The 15,625-nt window shown below is 40.6% G+C and overlaps 1 protein-coding gene across 7 annotated transcripts in view; it reads right to left on the minus strand.

Annotated features, from left to right (window-relative positions):
- The window catches only part of UNC5D (unc-5 netrin receptor D), a 538,042-nt gene that overhangs the window by 99,797 nt on the left and 422,620 nt on the right, over window positions 1-15,625 (minus strand). For 4 of the 7 annotated variants that reach the window (XM_004758264.3, XM_004758262.3, XM_013059290.2 and 1 more), the window contains exons 5-7: window positions 9,607-9,787; window positions 8,599-8,766; window positions 6,700-6,864 (exon numbers count right to left, since the gene is read on the minus strand). In XM_004758264.3, the coding sequence (XP_004758321.1) occupies window positions 6,700-6,864; window positions 8,599-8,766; window positions 9,607-9,787 (514 nt within the window). The remainder of the gene's footprint in view (window positions 1-6,699; window positions 6,865-8,598; window positions 8,767-9,606; window positions 9,788-15,625) is intronic. The other 3 variants (XM_004758268.3, XM_004758266.3, XM_013059292.2) reach the window with 1 other exon arrangement.

The following is a 15,625-nucleotide window of genomic DNA, read 5'->3' on the forward strand; positions in this document are numbered from 1 at the left end:
CTTGGGTATGGCTTCTACAAATATTTCTATTTACTTTGTTATGGATGTGCATTCCCACCAACTATCTGGTTCTCTGGCCGAAATTTCACTTCCTTAAGAAACGTTCGTAAGTTTTCTAATGGGATGTCTCGAGTTCATGCTGCCATGGGGATCTGTTCTTATCTGTTTACTTTTCTTGGGTTTTTGTTTTTTCCAATCTAAGTAATATGATCTGGAGGTAATGTATCCTGCTCTCCAGCTGCCCAAATTTAATTTTATAGTCCTTCCTATTTACAGTGGAGGTGTTTTATTTCAATTGTGCTCATAAAATGAACCAAGTTAACAAGATGTGCCTGAGATAAACGATCTTCCAGAGATGTTTCTTTTTTTTTAAATGATTTTTTTTAAGATTTTATTTATTTATTAGACAGAGAGAGAACACAAGTAGGCAGAGAGGCAGGCAGAGAGAGAGAGGGAAGCAGGCTCCCTGCTGAGCAGAGAGCCTGATGCAGGACTCGATCCCAGAACCCTGAGATCACGACCTGAGCCGAAGGCAGTGGCTTAACCCACTGAGCCACCCAGGCGCCCATTCCAGAGATGTTTCTGAAGCATGTGTAGCACTTTCTGTCCAATTCCACCAAAACAATGTAAGCATAGTATAAAAGTACACATTGAAATATGTGGGTGGGGCATGGGACAGGAAAAGGTGGATGGAATAGACGGACGATACAATAGTTGCCTTGATTTCAATTAGTTGGGAGAGAAACTCTTCCCTAGGTTCCTCTGTCATGACTATGTGTGTGTAGCATGCAGGTCTATAAGGAACTAAAGAGAAGGTGATGACAGAAGAAAACTGTTCTAGATGGAAAAAGGCACATTAAGTGTTTTAAAACCAGTTACTTAGAAGGGTCATAGATTTTTAATGACTTACAAAATAGACATCCATCACAGACCAATGGATGAAAGCCAAACTTTACTTGGAAGGAGGATTATGCTAGATAAATGATCGGATGTCTTTATCTTTTTATTAACGAGGCTAAAAGTAGAGAAGTCTATAATGGATGGATAACAAAGGGGAGAGATTTTATGGTAATTTGTTGGATATGGTTAATTCTTTATCTTCTTTATGCTCCATTCCACTCAGGACATGATGCAAAAATGACAGTTTTAGCCTTATAGAATTAAAAAACTGCTTTCACTAAAACACATGAGTATTAAGATATCTCTGCTTTATTTTCTTTTTTAATTAAGCACACTGGAAACTTTAGTCATGAGGCACTCCACTCTGTCTCATTAAAGCTTGTTACTCACAGGCTTTCTTATTGGGTCCCATAATGGGAAAGTGTTTACTGGGGCATGGGGGAGAGATTGTTGCTAAGCTGCTAATGATACCATATGTGTCCAAATCTACACTCTTATTACTCCTGTGGGTCTGCAATATTATATCCACTTCTGCTATGCAATATACATGAAGGCAACTCTGAATTAATCAATTGTTATACAGAAAGGCAGCTGTTGGGTATTTCAAGGAAAAACCTTTGTGCAAGAAGGAAAACCTACTATGTACTATAAATGGGATGGAAATGGGTTTTTAATATTAAAACTACTTGGGAGAATTAGCAGGCAGTACTTAACTTCTTGACAACTTAAGAATGCGCTGTGCTAGGATGTTATCCTACTGGCGCCATTTTCCTTTTGCTATGTAAAGTTTATGCTGTAATTAAGCAATTGTGCAGTGCAGCTGGCTCTCAAATACGAACTTATCCAACACAAGGTTTAAGAATGAGTCAAGTAGGTATTCTGGACTCTTCTGCCTGAAGGAAAGGAAAGAATGGGTTTTGTTTTGGTAAAGGGAAACTCACCCTTTGTAATCCTATATACAAAAAGTAGGCATTCTGTAAACCAGTAGCAAAAAGAGTTGTTTTGGATGCACTGAGCTAACCCAGAATGAAAATTTTCCTCTTCTGTGCCCTAGGAAAGACCGAGAAGGGACCCAGGTAATTACTGTAATGGATAACAATAAAGCTCAGAAGGGTCCAAGAGAAAATGCTTACCAACTCAGCCTTTCCTTTGATGCAATTACAGGCTCACCTTTTCAGGAGCTTCCTTTAGGTCATTTTAGCGGATCATTCAATAGACAATGTGGTTAGATTATTAGAGGTAGCTTGGGGATATTTACTTGAACCCGCTGCTGTACAGGTGTCTTTACCCTTGATTTTGTTTCCAAACTGTCTATTCAAACTTTTCCTATCAATATACCCATCAGAAATGAAACCAAACCAGCATTCAACTGATACTTTGGTTTTCTGAGCTGTCAACGTTGAACTGACCTATCTCACATCTTTGGCAAGGACGGATTAGCTACCAGGTAGCTCAGCCTTAAAGATTTCCTCTCTCTTTCAGACCCCCGTGGCATTCCTCTGGCTTCAGTCTCATGACACAGCTAGGCACTAATCTCCTCTGAAGCAGACCGATTTAATCTTCTCAAGCCACAGCCCTTCGTTTTCTATCTGCTAGAAGAGAGGGAGAGGGAACAGGCTTCTCTTTTTCCTCAGGTTCAAGCTTAACACCCCACCAATTTCACCCTCTGTTCCCGTCAATGAGGCACACACCTGTTATTGACTTCTGGCTGCAACCCTCCCAGCACAGAAGCCACTAGGTTCACCAAGTAGAAAGAGCCTTGGTCAGAAAACTACCCGAGGCTGGTGGTTAAGCTTAGAAAAGTGTCTTGATAATCATACCACAAAATTATCTTTCTGGAAGAGAAATGCACTAGCATAAAAGCAGTGGATACATAGTTTAGCTTGTAATTTGGATCCTCGGACTGTTATTGGCAAAGATTGCCTGATCTTACTCTCACCAGTCTTGGGCATTTATTTTCTTGTGGAAAGCATTTAGGTGTGGCCGTCTGTGATAGCATAACACTAAGGTTCTGTGCACCAGTCACAACTGACCAAGCAACAATCACACCCAAATATTAAAGCGATCATTCAGAGCTGGCAGCTCCATCTCTAGGAGAAATGCAGCCTTCAGGGACAACTGAGCAAGTCCAGATACTCTCTTGAAAGCTAAATAAAATCTAAGAATTGTAGGTCATCCAAGAGTCAGCAGTGCCATTGTTAAACCTCCAAGAAAAGCTGGGAACTGAAGAATTGCTTGAGGGTCATGTTTGGCATGAAAGGAAAAAAAAAAATCAGAATGAAGGAGATTTCCCAACTGTAACATGACCTAGATCCTTTGCAAAGCTCCTGTTCCATAAAGCTGTTGCCCGATGCTATTTTAATCAAATCCGGCGCTCATCGCTGAAACAGCTAGTTTTACCAAGAGCACTATGGCAGACGACCAGTGACACGTGCAGTGATGTTGGCACCATTTAACTAGACTGCTGTTCATTGCTTCCTGCAGAGACGGTAAAATGGAATCCATTTTCCTTGACACTGGTAGCCAGGCTCTCTCTATGTTCTGGTGTTGGGCTCGTGTAAACACACCCTTTTCCATTGATATAAAAATAGATCTTATTCACCTCTATGATTTCAGAGGCTTTCTTCTTTTTCCCTCAAAATGCTTAGTCATTGTAGCCTTCAAGCGTCTCTGAGCGTATCTGACTGACATCTCAATAAGCGTAAGACGGAGGCTAAGGAAGCTAGAAAACCATGCTTGGGTAGACAACGGAGGAATGTGCAGAGGGGAAAGGCTCACAGCATTTTAAACTCATGGCGGAACTTCACAGTGATCTTAGTTCCAATGCCGGACATATTCTAAGGTTCCTCGTCTCCCTAGTGATTTTATTCCCACTATAGGAAAACAGAAACCAAAAACGCACTAAATTATACATGTGTGGCTAAAACCATACATGGCCAATGTCTACAGAGAGGTTCATTCCATAAATGAACAGACTGCTTCAAGCAACCGCCTCAGCTATGGCCATGACCCACTCTAGCGGCAGAACGAAGCTCTGGAACTTCACAAGTACATACGCATCCGTGGTGATTTAGTTTTATGGGTCAACTTGACTAGGCCATCAGCTGCCCAAGTATTTGGTTGAAAATCATGCTGTTTGAGTGTTTTGGGATGAGGTCAACATTTAAATTGGCAGACTGAGAAAACAGACTGCCCTCCGTGATGTAGGTGAGCCAAAGCCAAGCTCAGTTTAAGGCATAACCATCCCCTGAGTAAGAGAATTCTCCTGCCTGTCTTTGAACTGAGACATTTGCCTCTAAAGATTTTGGACTTGCTGGCTTTTATAATCAAGTATAAAATATATATATATATATATATATATATGGAAATGGCTCACTTATATATAGTTTATTATATATAAATATGTATATATAAATATAAAGAACTATATAAGTACATATAATATATATTTATAATTTATATAATTTATAATTATATATATTATATATAATACATATTATATATATATATAATTAAACTGAGCCAAGCTCAGTTTAAGGCATAACCATCCCCTGAGTAAGAGAATTCTCCTGCCTAACTGTCTTTGAACTGAGACATTTGCCTCTAAAGATTTTGGACTTGCTGGCTTTTATAATCAAATGAGCCATTTCCATATATATATATGGAATATATATATGGAATACATATATGGAATAATTTATTTTTCTATTATATATATGTATATGGAAATGGCTCATTTATATATAGTTTATTATATATAAATATGTTATATATAAATACAAAGATATATATGTACATATAAAAATATATATATTTATAATTTATATAATTTATAATTTAATAAGGTATATATGTATTAAGGGGTGCGTGTGTGTGTGTTTATACAGCTTTCAAATTTGAGACTTGAGGTCTAGGCTGACCAGGACACTTTAAGGACTGGTAATTCCTTTCAGCTCTAAAGACAACTCTTCTCAAATGACAAATGCCTGTGTACCACAGTATAAGCGTGAATAGATAATATTCACATATCTGACAATTCTTTCTTCCCTCAAGGACTAACGATTGTCTGCTTCCAGCAGTACTTCAAAGACCAAGTTTTAGCCACAGATTTCCCCCAGGTGCACATCTCATCGATGGTTGATAGAGAGGGTTATTACTATGATCATCTAAAATTCAGTCAGTAGCCAAAGAGTTATACTGTCAGCAGTTCTTTAGAAGACAGCCAAGATTCACAGTCCTAACTATATCAAAATATATGGCTCTGTGTTAAAAAACAGACCTCAAAGGTCTATTTCAGAAAATGTGGTGGTAGTCAAGGATGGTCAAAAACACATTTCCTTAAACCTCTTTGCTACCGAGTTTGTGTTAAATTTCCTAACATTTTAGGAGAGAGAAAAAGGCATTCAGAGGAAGGCCAGTGGTTGGAAAACTAGAAAGCATGGCTCTGCCCTCACAGACAGCTTCTGATACAGTTTCTGGCACTGAATTGTGTGGGGCCTTTAGTACTTGGAGTTGAGAAAATAAAGGCACTATGGGCATCAAAAGTGGTCATTTCAAAGTAGTAATCATTTTTGCTAATGTTTTAAGTACCTAGATTTATTGTGAGAATACAATAGCATGTTTGAATATCCTTGCTCGGAAGGCTATCCAGAAGGCGATGCAGAAAAGTAGATCCAACTCAGACATTCCCTTCATACTGTCATTTTCCTAAATAGCAACACATATTCCTGAAAAGGTGACCAACTATTGAGCTATATTATTTTTTGCTGGCTATCTTCCAGGAAGGCTACTTAGTTCTAGAGAATGAATGTGTCCCAAATCTCCTGTTTCTTAAGGACCTAAAAGCAAAGTCAACACACCTTAGCTCATCTGAGTCGGCAAGCGAAGAAGGGATTCGTATTTACTGAACCCCTACTCTGTGCCATGAAATACTCACATATATTCTTTTATCATTTAGACTTTCTAATAACAGAGTTTTTGATACTTACATGGAGGAATTAAGCGGTTGGGTGACATGCCCAGGTCACAAAGCTTGTATAAGGGACAGCACCAAAAACCTGTCTATATGATGCTTTGATCCTCCCATACTTTCTTACCTGGTCAGACTGTCACCTGGAGATGGTGATATTATAACCTTAGGAATAGAGCAAAGGCTTGGGAGTTTTGAACTGGACATTTTATTTTGGTACAAAACCACCCATATCCTCAAGGGTCATTTTTCCCCCCTATTTGTAAGGTAACGGTCACAATACATGTCCTTTGCCGCAGAACCATGGTCTCTGGAGATTATTAAAATATAAATATGGTATATAGATACATATATATGTAAAACAGTAAAAAATATATAGTAAATATATATAATACAAAATTTATAAAATACAAAATATATTAGATAAAAAATAAATGCTTTACAGTGCTGCGAAATTCTTGGCCTCAATAAAAGCATAAGGTGATCAGTAACAGAATGTCACCAAACTTTAAAATGGTGGCTAGTGAAAGAAAAGAACTGCTGAGCTAAAAAGCAACGTTAACCACTTTCTGAAATCAGCGCTCTTAAAACATTATTGGTTAGATTAGTAAGTATGCACCTTTAAGGAAGTAACAGTGAGACAATATTTAAAATGACCCTGTCACTCCTAAAAATGTATTGGGTCACTTTTTCTACTCTTCTCACTCATTTTCTTTTTGCTCTCGGAGAAGGATTTCACGTTCTGCTCATGTGTTCGAGCAAATGAATGGTCACGACATTTCTTTCCAAGTTGTGGACAAACACTGAAAATGTGAAACAGAAGGTGTTACCTAGAATGCAGAGACCATCTGTACAGTTTTCAGATTCCTGGCTTAGCCCTTCACAGAACTTGCCCCCGTTCCTTGGGGGTGGGGCCGTGCACTCCCGAATCCGCAAATGCTCGCACTCTGGGCTGCAGACCGACCATTCGCTCCACACTTCCCAGCTCCCATCCACTTCAAGGGAAACAAAAGGAACCACCATTAGAATGATGCGGGCAGCTCTCAGGAGACTCACCCCAGGACTGCTGTTGTTCTTATAGCTGGATTTTTAAAGAAATCATCACTACCACCAAAAAAAAAAAAAAAATCTGTTTATCTTCTCTCCATAGTTTCTTTCCTAAAGACAGAGACTAACAAAAGCCGTGGTGTAATTCTCTGCCTATTTCAGGAGGAGACCAGTTACTGAATTTAGGCAAGCATTCGCATGATCAGTGCCCCTGGGGTGGCTAATAATGTCATTACCCATTCTTTCCCAGTCTTGCATGCCCAAGTACATCTTAGATGGACAGATAAAGTATATGGCGGTGATCACCAGTTCCTAGTGGGTTGACAGTTCAGAACAGAGAGTAGAACAAACTATCTTTAAGCCCTAAAAGCCCTAAACAATAAGAAGTTAAACCTATATATATTGACAGTATTAAAGTAAAACAGGTCAGTCAAACCCCAAGATACCAGGACTTACATAAATAGAATTTCGTGGGTCACAGATTGCTGCTCTATGTAGAAATGAACACACTGATTTTAATTCCACTAAAAATTGACCCTAGAGATTATGGCAGCTGTTGGAGGCAATTGTCCCATTACCTCCTAGGAATAGTCCAACCACGTTTATGTGGGTTAAGATAGATTGTGCAATTTTTAATCTAGAGCAATGAGTCGAGAAGAGGGTAACCTAAAAAATACTGAACTTGAAGCAAAATGTCCGACTACTTGTCTCAGTTATGTTCACAAATTGGCTCCTGGGCAATCCCTTAGCCTTACTTTACTGTTTCTGTCAAGTGGGGGCTAATAAAACTCACAACACAGAGTTAAATGACATTACATGTATAAAAGTATCTTGCACAGTACCTGGCACATAGTAAGCACTCAATAAATGTTTACTGGATACGAGTTTAAAAGGAAACTCCAAGAATCAGCTGCTGGCAGAGCCGCAGCTTAGCTCTCAGCGGAACTAGATCTGAAATTTTAAAGACCCGAGGCTCAAGTCCAGTGTCCTTGGAGTTAATGTTTTATAACGCATGTGAGACCCAGGATCAATTTATTTCTCAGTGGGAGGATACGCTTTCCAGAAAGAAAGTCATCTTCCATCTCATCTACTCCTCATTGTAGAAATTGGGTTAGAGCCAGTAAGAGATGAACAAAAGAGCTTATAAGAGCCATATTTGGTCAATGAAGCTTCTACAGAAAGGAAGGCAAACACAGACCACATGTAAAATAGAAACTGCTGTGATATTGTATGATCTCCGCCAACTGCACTGGAAATAAATACAACGCCGAGAAGGTTAGTTGATTGGTAAGTGATGAAGATGGGGCCAATTTCTGCTACCTGCTTTGTGCTCATGGACAACGCCATCTTTGTTATCGTATAAGTGCCACCCGATGGGAGAACCCAAGGAGAGAAGGGAAGGCTGAGCCTGACTCGACACGGGTGATATGGAAATACTTCAAAGACTTTGGCGTGTTGATGGTGAGTGTCCAGGATCACATGAATGAATATTAAACATTTGTACGCCCCCAAATGGAGGCCTCTCACCCAGGTGCTCGCTATCCCAGCATTTTGGACAAAGGCTGCATTGTGAGACGGTGGGAGAGGATAACTTTGGGAAGGAAGGTTCTACTCAGGGCTTCCCACCAGCTTACTAGTGTTGGTGGGTCAGAAGGGGAAAAGGGAAGCTACACATATCTCACCAGGACAAAGAGAAGTGCAGGTTATTTTCTGCACTGACATTCCCTCACAAAAGGCCCCACCATTGAGAGGAGCTGGGTTGGTGCAGGTCCGGGAACGTTTCTGCCATCCTCTACCACAGCGAACATTGCAGGCTGACCACTCTGTCCAGGAAGACCAGCCTCCATTCACTGAGAGAGAAAAGTGGGGAGGGGAGAAAGAAAGGAGAGAGGTTTTTACTGATTGCCTACTATGTGCAAGCCACTGCGCCGGGTGTTGTGAGTTCGGCATAAAGGGACCAAGAGACCCTGCGGACCCGACTGTCCGCTCCATCATGAGGCAACAGTGGGGCTCAGCCCGTCTCTATCCCTCTGTCTACTCATCTGATAGGAGAGGGACCCAGAGAGTTTCCTCTGTGGGAAATTATGAAAAACGGGAAGAAGTCATCAGCATTATCTCCAAAGCACTTGAAAAGCCAGAGTACAGGCGGAAAATATCAGCATTTGAATTTCTATTACTTTAAGTGCTTCAGAAATAAATCCCAGGGCTCTTCTGTGGTGAAAGGGAATACCTTTACTTAAATAGCTGGGAAGTTCTTTTATCAGATACCTGAGATATTCAGCACATGGTAATGTTTGTTTCTGGTGGATTTCCTGTGCCAGTAGAGGAAGCGCCCACAGCAGGTCTGGGGAGAATGGGGGTGGATGCCAGATTTGGGAAGGGCGGGAGGCAGAAGCTGCCCACTTCACTTCTTTTCAAATATAAACACGATGGGAGAAAATGAACGGCTTTTAAAATAATTTTTTTAAAAGAGGGATCGGAAATGTCACTCTCTCACAGAAGTCCAGGACTGGAGGGAAGAGCAAACACATCTCCCCCACCAAGTGGGAGAGGCAGGAGAGAGCACGGTAGTGGATGACCCCTGAAGTCCTTTCAGCTCTAAACGATGGAAGCTGTAATGAAATACACATCCCTCTCCTTCTCAGCTTTCCGTCCTCCCTACCCATTCCTGGCCTTTGGGCTGGTCTTACCATAAACCACCACGGTGGCTGACAGGCTCCTCCTCTTGGCCACGATGTTGGCTGCCATGCAGGTGTAATTGCCTGAGTCCGAGAGCCTCGCCTGCCGGATGATGAGGTTGTGGTCAGCCCTGGTGTCAATGTTCTCGTCTTGCTCGGAGTCGATGGGCTCCTCATTCTTCAGCCACTCCACCTATATGAAGAAAAGAACGCTTCCTGGTCATGAAAAAGAAAAAGAACTCTTTTCTGGAATTGCTAGGTGAGCAGTTCTAGTGTGGGGGAGATACACATTCCTAACATATAGAGCAACGGCACTGAATTTTTCCATATCTCATCCCTTTTGCTTAGGCCATCTGGCATATTCAGGAAATGACTACTTGATTCAGTACATGATATGCACTGACTTTGACCCCATTTTTTTAAAAAGGCAGTGAAGGAGGGAAAAGAGGAGACTACAATTAGGTCATTTCATTATATTTCATTTTATTGCAACACGGATGACAACGACTATGTTTCCATGACAAGTCCAATAGGGAGCTCAGAAAATCAACACACATTGCAGAACTTTGTGCTGAGAGGATATTTATGTTGTCCCACAAGGTTTCAGGTCAATGTCTGCATTTAAACACATTTTAAGAAAGGTGGAATGGGGCGCCTGGGTGGCTGAGTTGGTTAAGCAGCCAACTCTTGGTCTGGTCTCAGCTCAGGTGATGATCTCTGAGTGCTGGCACGGAGCCCTGCCCCAGGCTCTGTGCTCAGAGAGGTAGTCTGCTTTCCCCTTCTTCTCCTACTACCTCTCCCCCTGCTTGCGCTCTCTCTGTCCCTCTCTCTTCCTAAAATAAACATTAAAAAAAAATTTTTTTAAAGGTGTGATAATGTATAAAGGCCAATATAATACAGATTTGGGCAATCATAGGGATTAAAATCCAAATCTCAGTGTTCTCTAGTCTTGGAGATACATTTCTCTAGTGATCAGTTATGTTAAAAACTCCTTCAATTATCCAACAGACATTTAGGCTGGGTTAAATGCCCAGCACACTTAAGGCCCAGCTTCTCTTCTGGAAGAGAGGACTTCTCTGAGCACAGACTAGTCCCATCTCTGATATACTTTCTCTAGTTTGCTCTTGGAGAACCTATTTCCCTCTTTCTAGTTCTGCTGAAATCCTACTGTTGACCCAAATGTCACTTTCCTTGGATATCTGGAGAAGACAGAGATGGAACCTTCTGCTGCCTGGATCGTCACCCCCCCCCCAGATAGAATTCACCACCCTTAGTGCCCCTCTTTTATCAAAAGGGCCAGCTTCACCCCTGAACTGCCTACCTTCTCACTGTGTCCTGCTTCCACATCTAAACAACCTCTCCACTCTCTAGTGCCATCTTGGTAGCACTAGATGTATCTCATTTGACAACAACCATTTAGCTCTACGTATCAGCGTATATTATACGCAGATATTTAACAGACACATTAAAACCATAATTTAACACAGAAAAGCTATAGCAGTAACTACCCCAGAGAGACACCACACAGTAGCAAATGCGTTGGGGGACTTTCCCTCACACCCTGCCCAGCATTAGCGCAGGTGATTCAAAGTTGGTTTTGGAATAAGATACCTCATTGCTGTTTAAATCCAAGGAATTCTAATTTCCAATAAACAAGTGGCATCTGTTGTACAACAGTTTGGTTTTGTAAGGATTTGTTGGTCTCTGTGATGAAATTTACCCCAAGTACTCCCCCATTAACAAGAGTTCAGAGTACCAAAACATCACCATCCAAAAACTACCCTCCAAGAGGTCAATTTTGGAAAAGAAAGTGACACAAAATAGCTAAAGAAGCGATCTGAGAACTGCTTTTACATGTCAGGAAGAGGAGAAAAAGGAATGTGGTTCAGGGCCACGAAGTAAAGAGGAAAGGGTGACTACCAGCCTGAGTTCCTGAAGGGGTCACTGGGTGCCAGCCTGGAGGAGGCACAGGCACTAATGATGACCACCCTCCTCCGACCCAGGTAATCTGTGCTCCCTCTGCTCCTGCCCTTCTGGACTCCTTCCAGTCCTAGAAAGTTCAAAGCAAGTTCCCACTTCAGGGCCTTAACATTGCTGATTCCTTTGCCTGGAAAGCCTTTCCCATAAGCACCCTCATGGCTCAATCTCACTTTTCATTCAAATCTTCGATAACGGTTACCTCCTCAGAGAGGTCTTGCCTAATAGACCTTTTTCCTAAGCAGCCTCCCTTCCTGCTCCACTACTCTGTCCAATCTGCTTTAATCTTCTAATATTTATCTCTACCTCATTGTCTTAAAGATAGTAATGTCTTTTGTTCTTGTAATGGTAATGCTAGGAATTTACTAAAGGGAAGTATTAGGGATACAACAAGGATCTCAACACAGTAAATTATTTTTGGTAGAGAAAGGGAGGGAGGGGAAAGAAAACATATGCCAAAGCCACATGCCAAACCGAGCTTTGTTTAAATAAATCATGATGCAACAATATGATTTAATGTTATGTAGACATGGAAAGTCATGATTTCAAGTTGTGAAAACATAGAAAATGCTCCTAATACATGAAAGAGTCAAAATGCAAAATTATATGTTTAGTGCTATCATAAATTCATAAAACAAAAAAAAATCATGAACATATATATACTTAAAAAATGGAAGAAAAATGCAATATGTTCAGAGAGGTTTTAAGAAAAACCTTTTCTTCCTGGTGGTTAATTGTGGCACATTCAACTGAAAGCTATTTAGTAATCTGACAAAATCACTTTAGCTTAAAAAATCTCTCTTAATTACCATGTGGCGCAGTGGTTTTCAAATTTATATTTAACCATAGAATGTTTCCCTCAGTCTAATGCTTATCAGAAAGCCCAAGATGAAAAAAGAGATTAGGAAATTTCTTGTAACTGCTGAAGAAGTGAGGGTATGGGAGCCACAGATGTGAGGGACCCTACACTGCATTAACATGGCCATTCCCAGAGCCACTGCTGGCAGAACTCGGGGAGAGATCATTCTTATCCTTCCCTATGTCAATCATGCCCTGCAGAGATGTTCAGTACACAACCTGTACCACCATATAAGTTGCCCCCACCATGCTATCTACCCCCTATCCACCCATATGGACCATGGACATATGCAATGGTCTGCTGCTGGGTCTCCCCAGCTCATAGTGTGAAAAACACTGTTACAGGATGTATTTGATATCATAGTTATATACACGTTGTGGTACACTCAGGTGTTTATGGTGTCCTGACTGAGGTCCCTCAATCCAATTATGTCTATAAACAAGCGGTGCATTAGGACACTCCTGACAGTGGGACTGTTTTTTTTATCTGTAAACTAATAGTTTATCCATTAAACTGATGGCAGGATCTTTATGAGGAAATCAGTTTGGTATTTTCTGGGCTTATAAAAATGACAAATTGCTTTTGGATTTACGCTTTTGTCACTTAGAGAAATTTTAAAACATTTTTGATGAGCTAAGTGCTCTTAATGTTGAGTAGTTTAATAAATAAGTTTAAAAAAAGCATGCCCTACACCAGCAGTTGCAAACTCAAATGTTCCTGGGGGCCAGGGAGGGATCATAAATTTACAGAAGTGGCCCTGGGTGCAAGACATCCATGAACATCGCTTGCATATTAAAAACAAGGGGCTGCTCATTTCCCCAAAGGAATGAGCTCACTCTCATTTGTCTTAAAAAATGTTTTCACTTTCTGTCTCTTTTGTTTTTACCACTTGAGGTAGAAACATAACTATTAAAAAAAAAGAAGAAGAAGAAAAGAAAGAAAGAAAAAACCCACAAGTAGAATGAAAGAGATAATGAGCTCATTTTGCTTAAAAATCTCTTGCTTTAAAAGTATCATAGTGGCCTTTCAGTTTCTGGAATATGGAGCCTCCATGTCAGGGTGTATGGGAGCTGCCATTATGGCGGCCGCCATTTATGACAAAATGTAGAAGACAGGACTTGTGCAGCCACCAGTCAGTTTCAGACCGTGGCTACCAGTATAACCAGAGCTTCCAACTCTCATGAGAAAATCAGGGTCACCTAGTCTCATGTAATATTTCTTGATTCTAACACGATGGCTCAAAAATCTATTGCAAGGGCCAAAGAAAATACATCCAGGAACTAGACCCACTCCCTCTTCTCCACAGATATAACCCATCAGCCTCCTGACCACTCATGTATGTTCCCACATAGAAGGGCTTGGCGTCCTTCACTGAAGTTAATTCCTTTCCATTAGCTCTGCCTCCCCATCATCCAAAAATGGTTTGGCTCATATGTATCATATGCCACTCTCCAGGCTTTCTCCTGGAAATGTCTGACAAGTATCATAAGGGCATGAATATTGAGTTGGAAAATTATTTTACAAGAGGTTGCCAACACTGAGAGCACCTTCATTAAGCCCTTAACAGAAGCAACACAAATTTCTAAATTAGCATTATGGGATCAATACATTGACTGTCTTGAGGCTAACGGACATTTGTATCACTAAAGCCAAATGACCTTGTGCTCACAGGTCGTCTCTTTGACAGAGAGGTTTACCAGTCCAGAAGGTTGTTAGAGGCATTCACTCCTCGGAGAAACAATGCTTCATATGTTTCTCCCTATGAGGTTTAGATGGATAATCCCAGTTAGGCATGTGTGTGAAGAAACTAGTTACTTAGAGGTAATGAGCTTATGGATTTGCAGGACGCCCGCATCTATTAGCATAGTGTTATGTACAGATGGTCTGCAATTTGTAGATTTTTCCAGTTGATAAACAAATCTGGAAAAGCAGACCATCAAAGACAATTAGATTTCGTGCCAGACAGCAGGTTCCTGATCCGTCATTCTGGTTAGCTGAGGACCGAATATAAGTGATTGACGAGTATAGGTTTTCTCAACAACAGGTGACAAGGTGCAATTGGATGGGGAGGGAACCTCCTTTGGAAGAGCAATGGACTAATGCTTTGTGGGGGCTTCCCTTATCTGAGACCTGGGTTATAGGTGAAAATGTTCGCACGAGACCTAACATTTCATCCCTATGGACCTTTTGTCCGAGACATCTATGAATGTATACACATATACCTTATACTTAAATGTTTATTTCCATCAAACATTATGTTAGAATTCTAATGCCCCTGCTCTTGTTCTTAATATTTCATAAAAGAATGAGAAGGCAGTGTTACTAAACTTTCAAAAATGTAAAAAAACAAAACAAAACAAAACAAACAAAACTAGAAAGAAAAAGCAATTTTCATAGGCCAGCTCTCTTCCTATGCAGGATCCCAAACCACTTCTCCTTTGAATTCTAGATAACATCACCCTGAAATTTTTCCTTAATATCCCAGAGAAAATGCCAGTGAGGACCATTTGTTGATATCATGTACCTCTCCGCCAATTCCAGTCTTCTGTCAGGATTTGCGAGACTGGTTATGAAATTAAGTTATTTATATGTATTACAGATGTAAACTCAGATTTATGACTTAGGAAGGTTCTCCATTTACTCATTGCCTGTGATCATCTTCTTTCTGAAAATGACTCAGTGGCATGTTCCTTAAGAATACGAACAATGTTTTAAATATTTTTATCTCTTTCACAGAACCTACTTCCCAGGATGTTCAATGGCATCTCTTAAATACATTTTCTTTTTTTTTTAAGGTTTAAATATTTATTTATTTATTTTTAAAATACATTTTCTAGCTCAAATTGATGTGCTTACAAATTTAGAGACTGGTGTGCTATACTTGCAGACATACAATAAAACTTCAAGCTGCGCTGTGAGGGTCAAAGGAGAAGGAGAAGGATATCCTTGCTTTAGATTCCGGAGTTGAGTGCAGATATGATACAGAACACAGACATTGTTAGTGAAGTTGGTTTTTGTTTTTTTTTTTTTTAAGATTTTATTTATTTGACAGACAGAGATCACAAGTAGGCAGAGAGGCAGGCAGAGACAGAGAGGGGAAGCAGGCTCCCTGCTGAGCAGAGCACCCGATATGGGGCTTGATCCGATGACCTTGGGATCATGACCTGAGCCAACGGCAGAGGCTTTCACCCACTG

The sequence above is a fragment of the Mustela putorius genome, unplaced genomic scaffold, assembly GCF_011764305.1.
Source record: "Mustela putorius furo isolate JIRA1106 unplaced genomic scaffold, ASM1176430v1.1 tig00003976_pilon_pilon_pilon, whole genome shotgun sequence".
Taxonomy (NCBI): domain Eukaryota; kingdom Metazoa; phylum Chordata; class Mammalia; order Carnivora; family Mustelidae; genus Mustela; species Mustela putorius.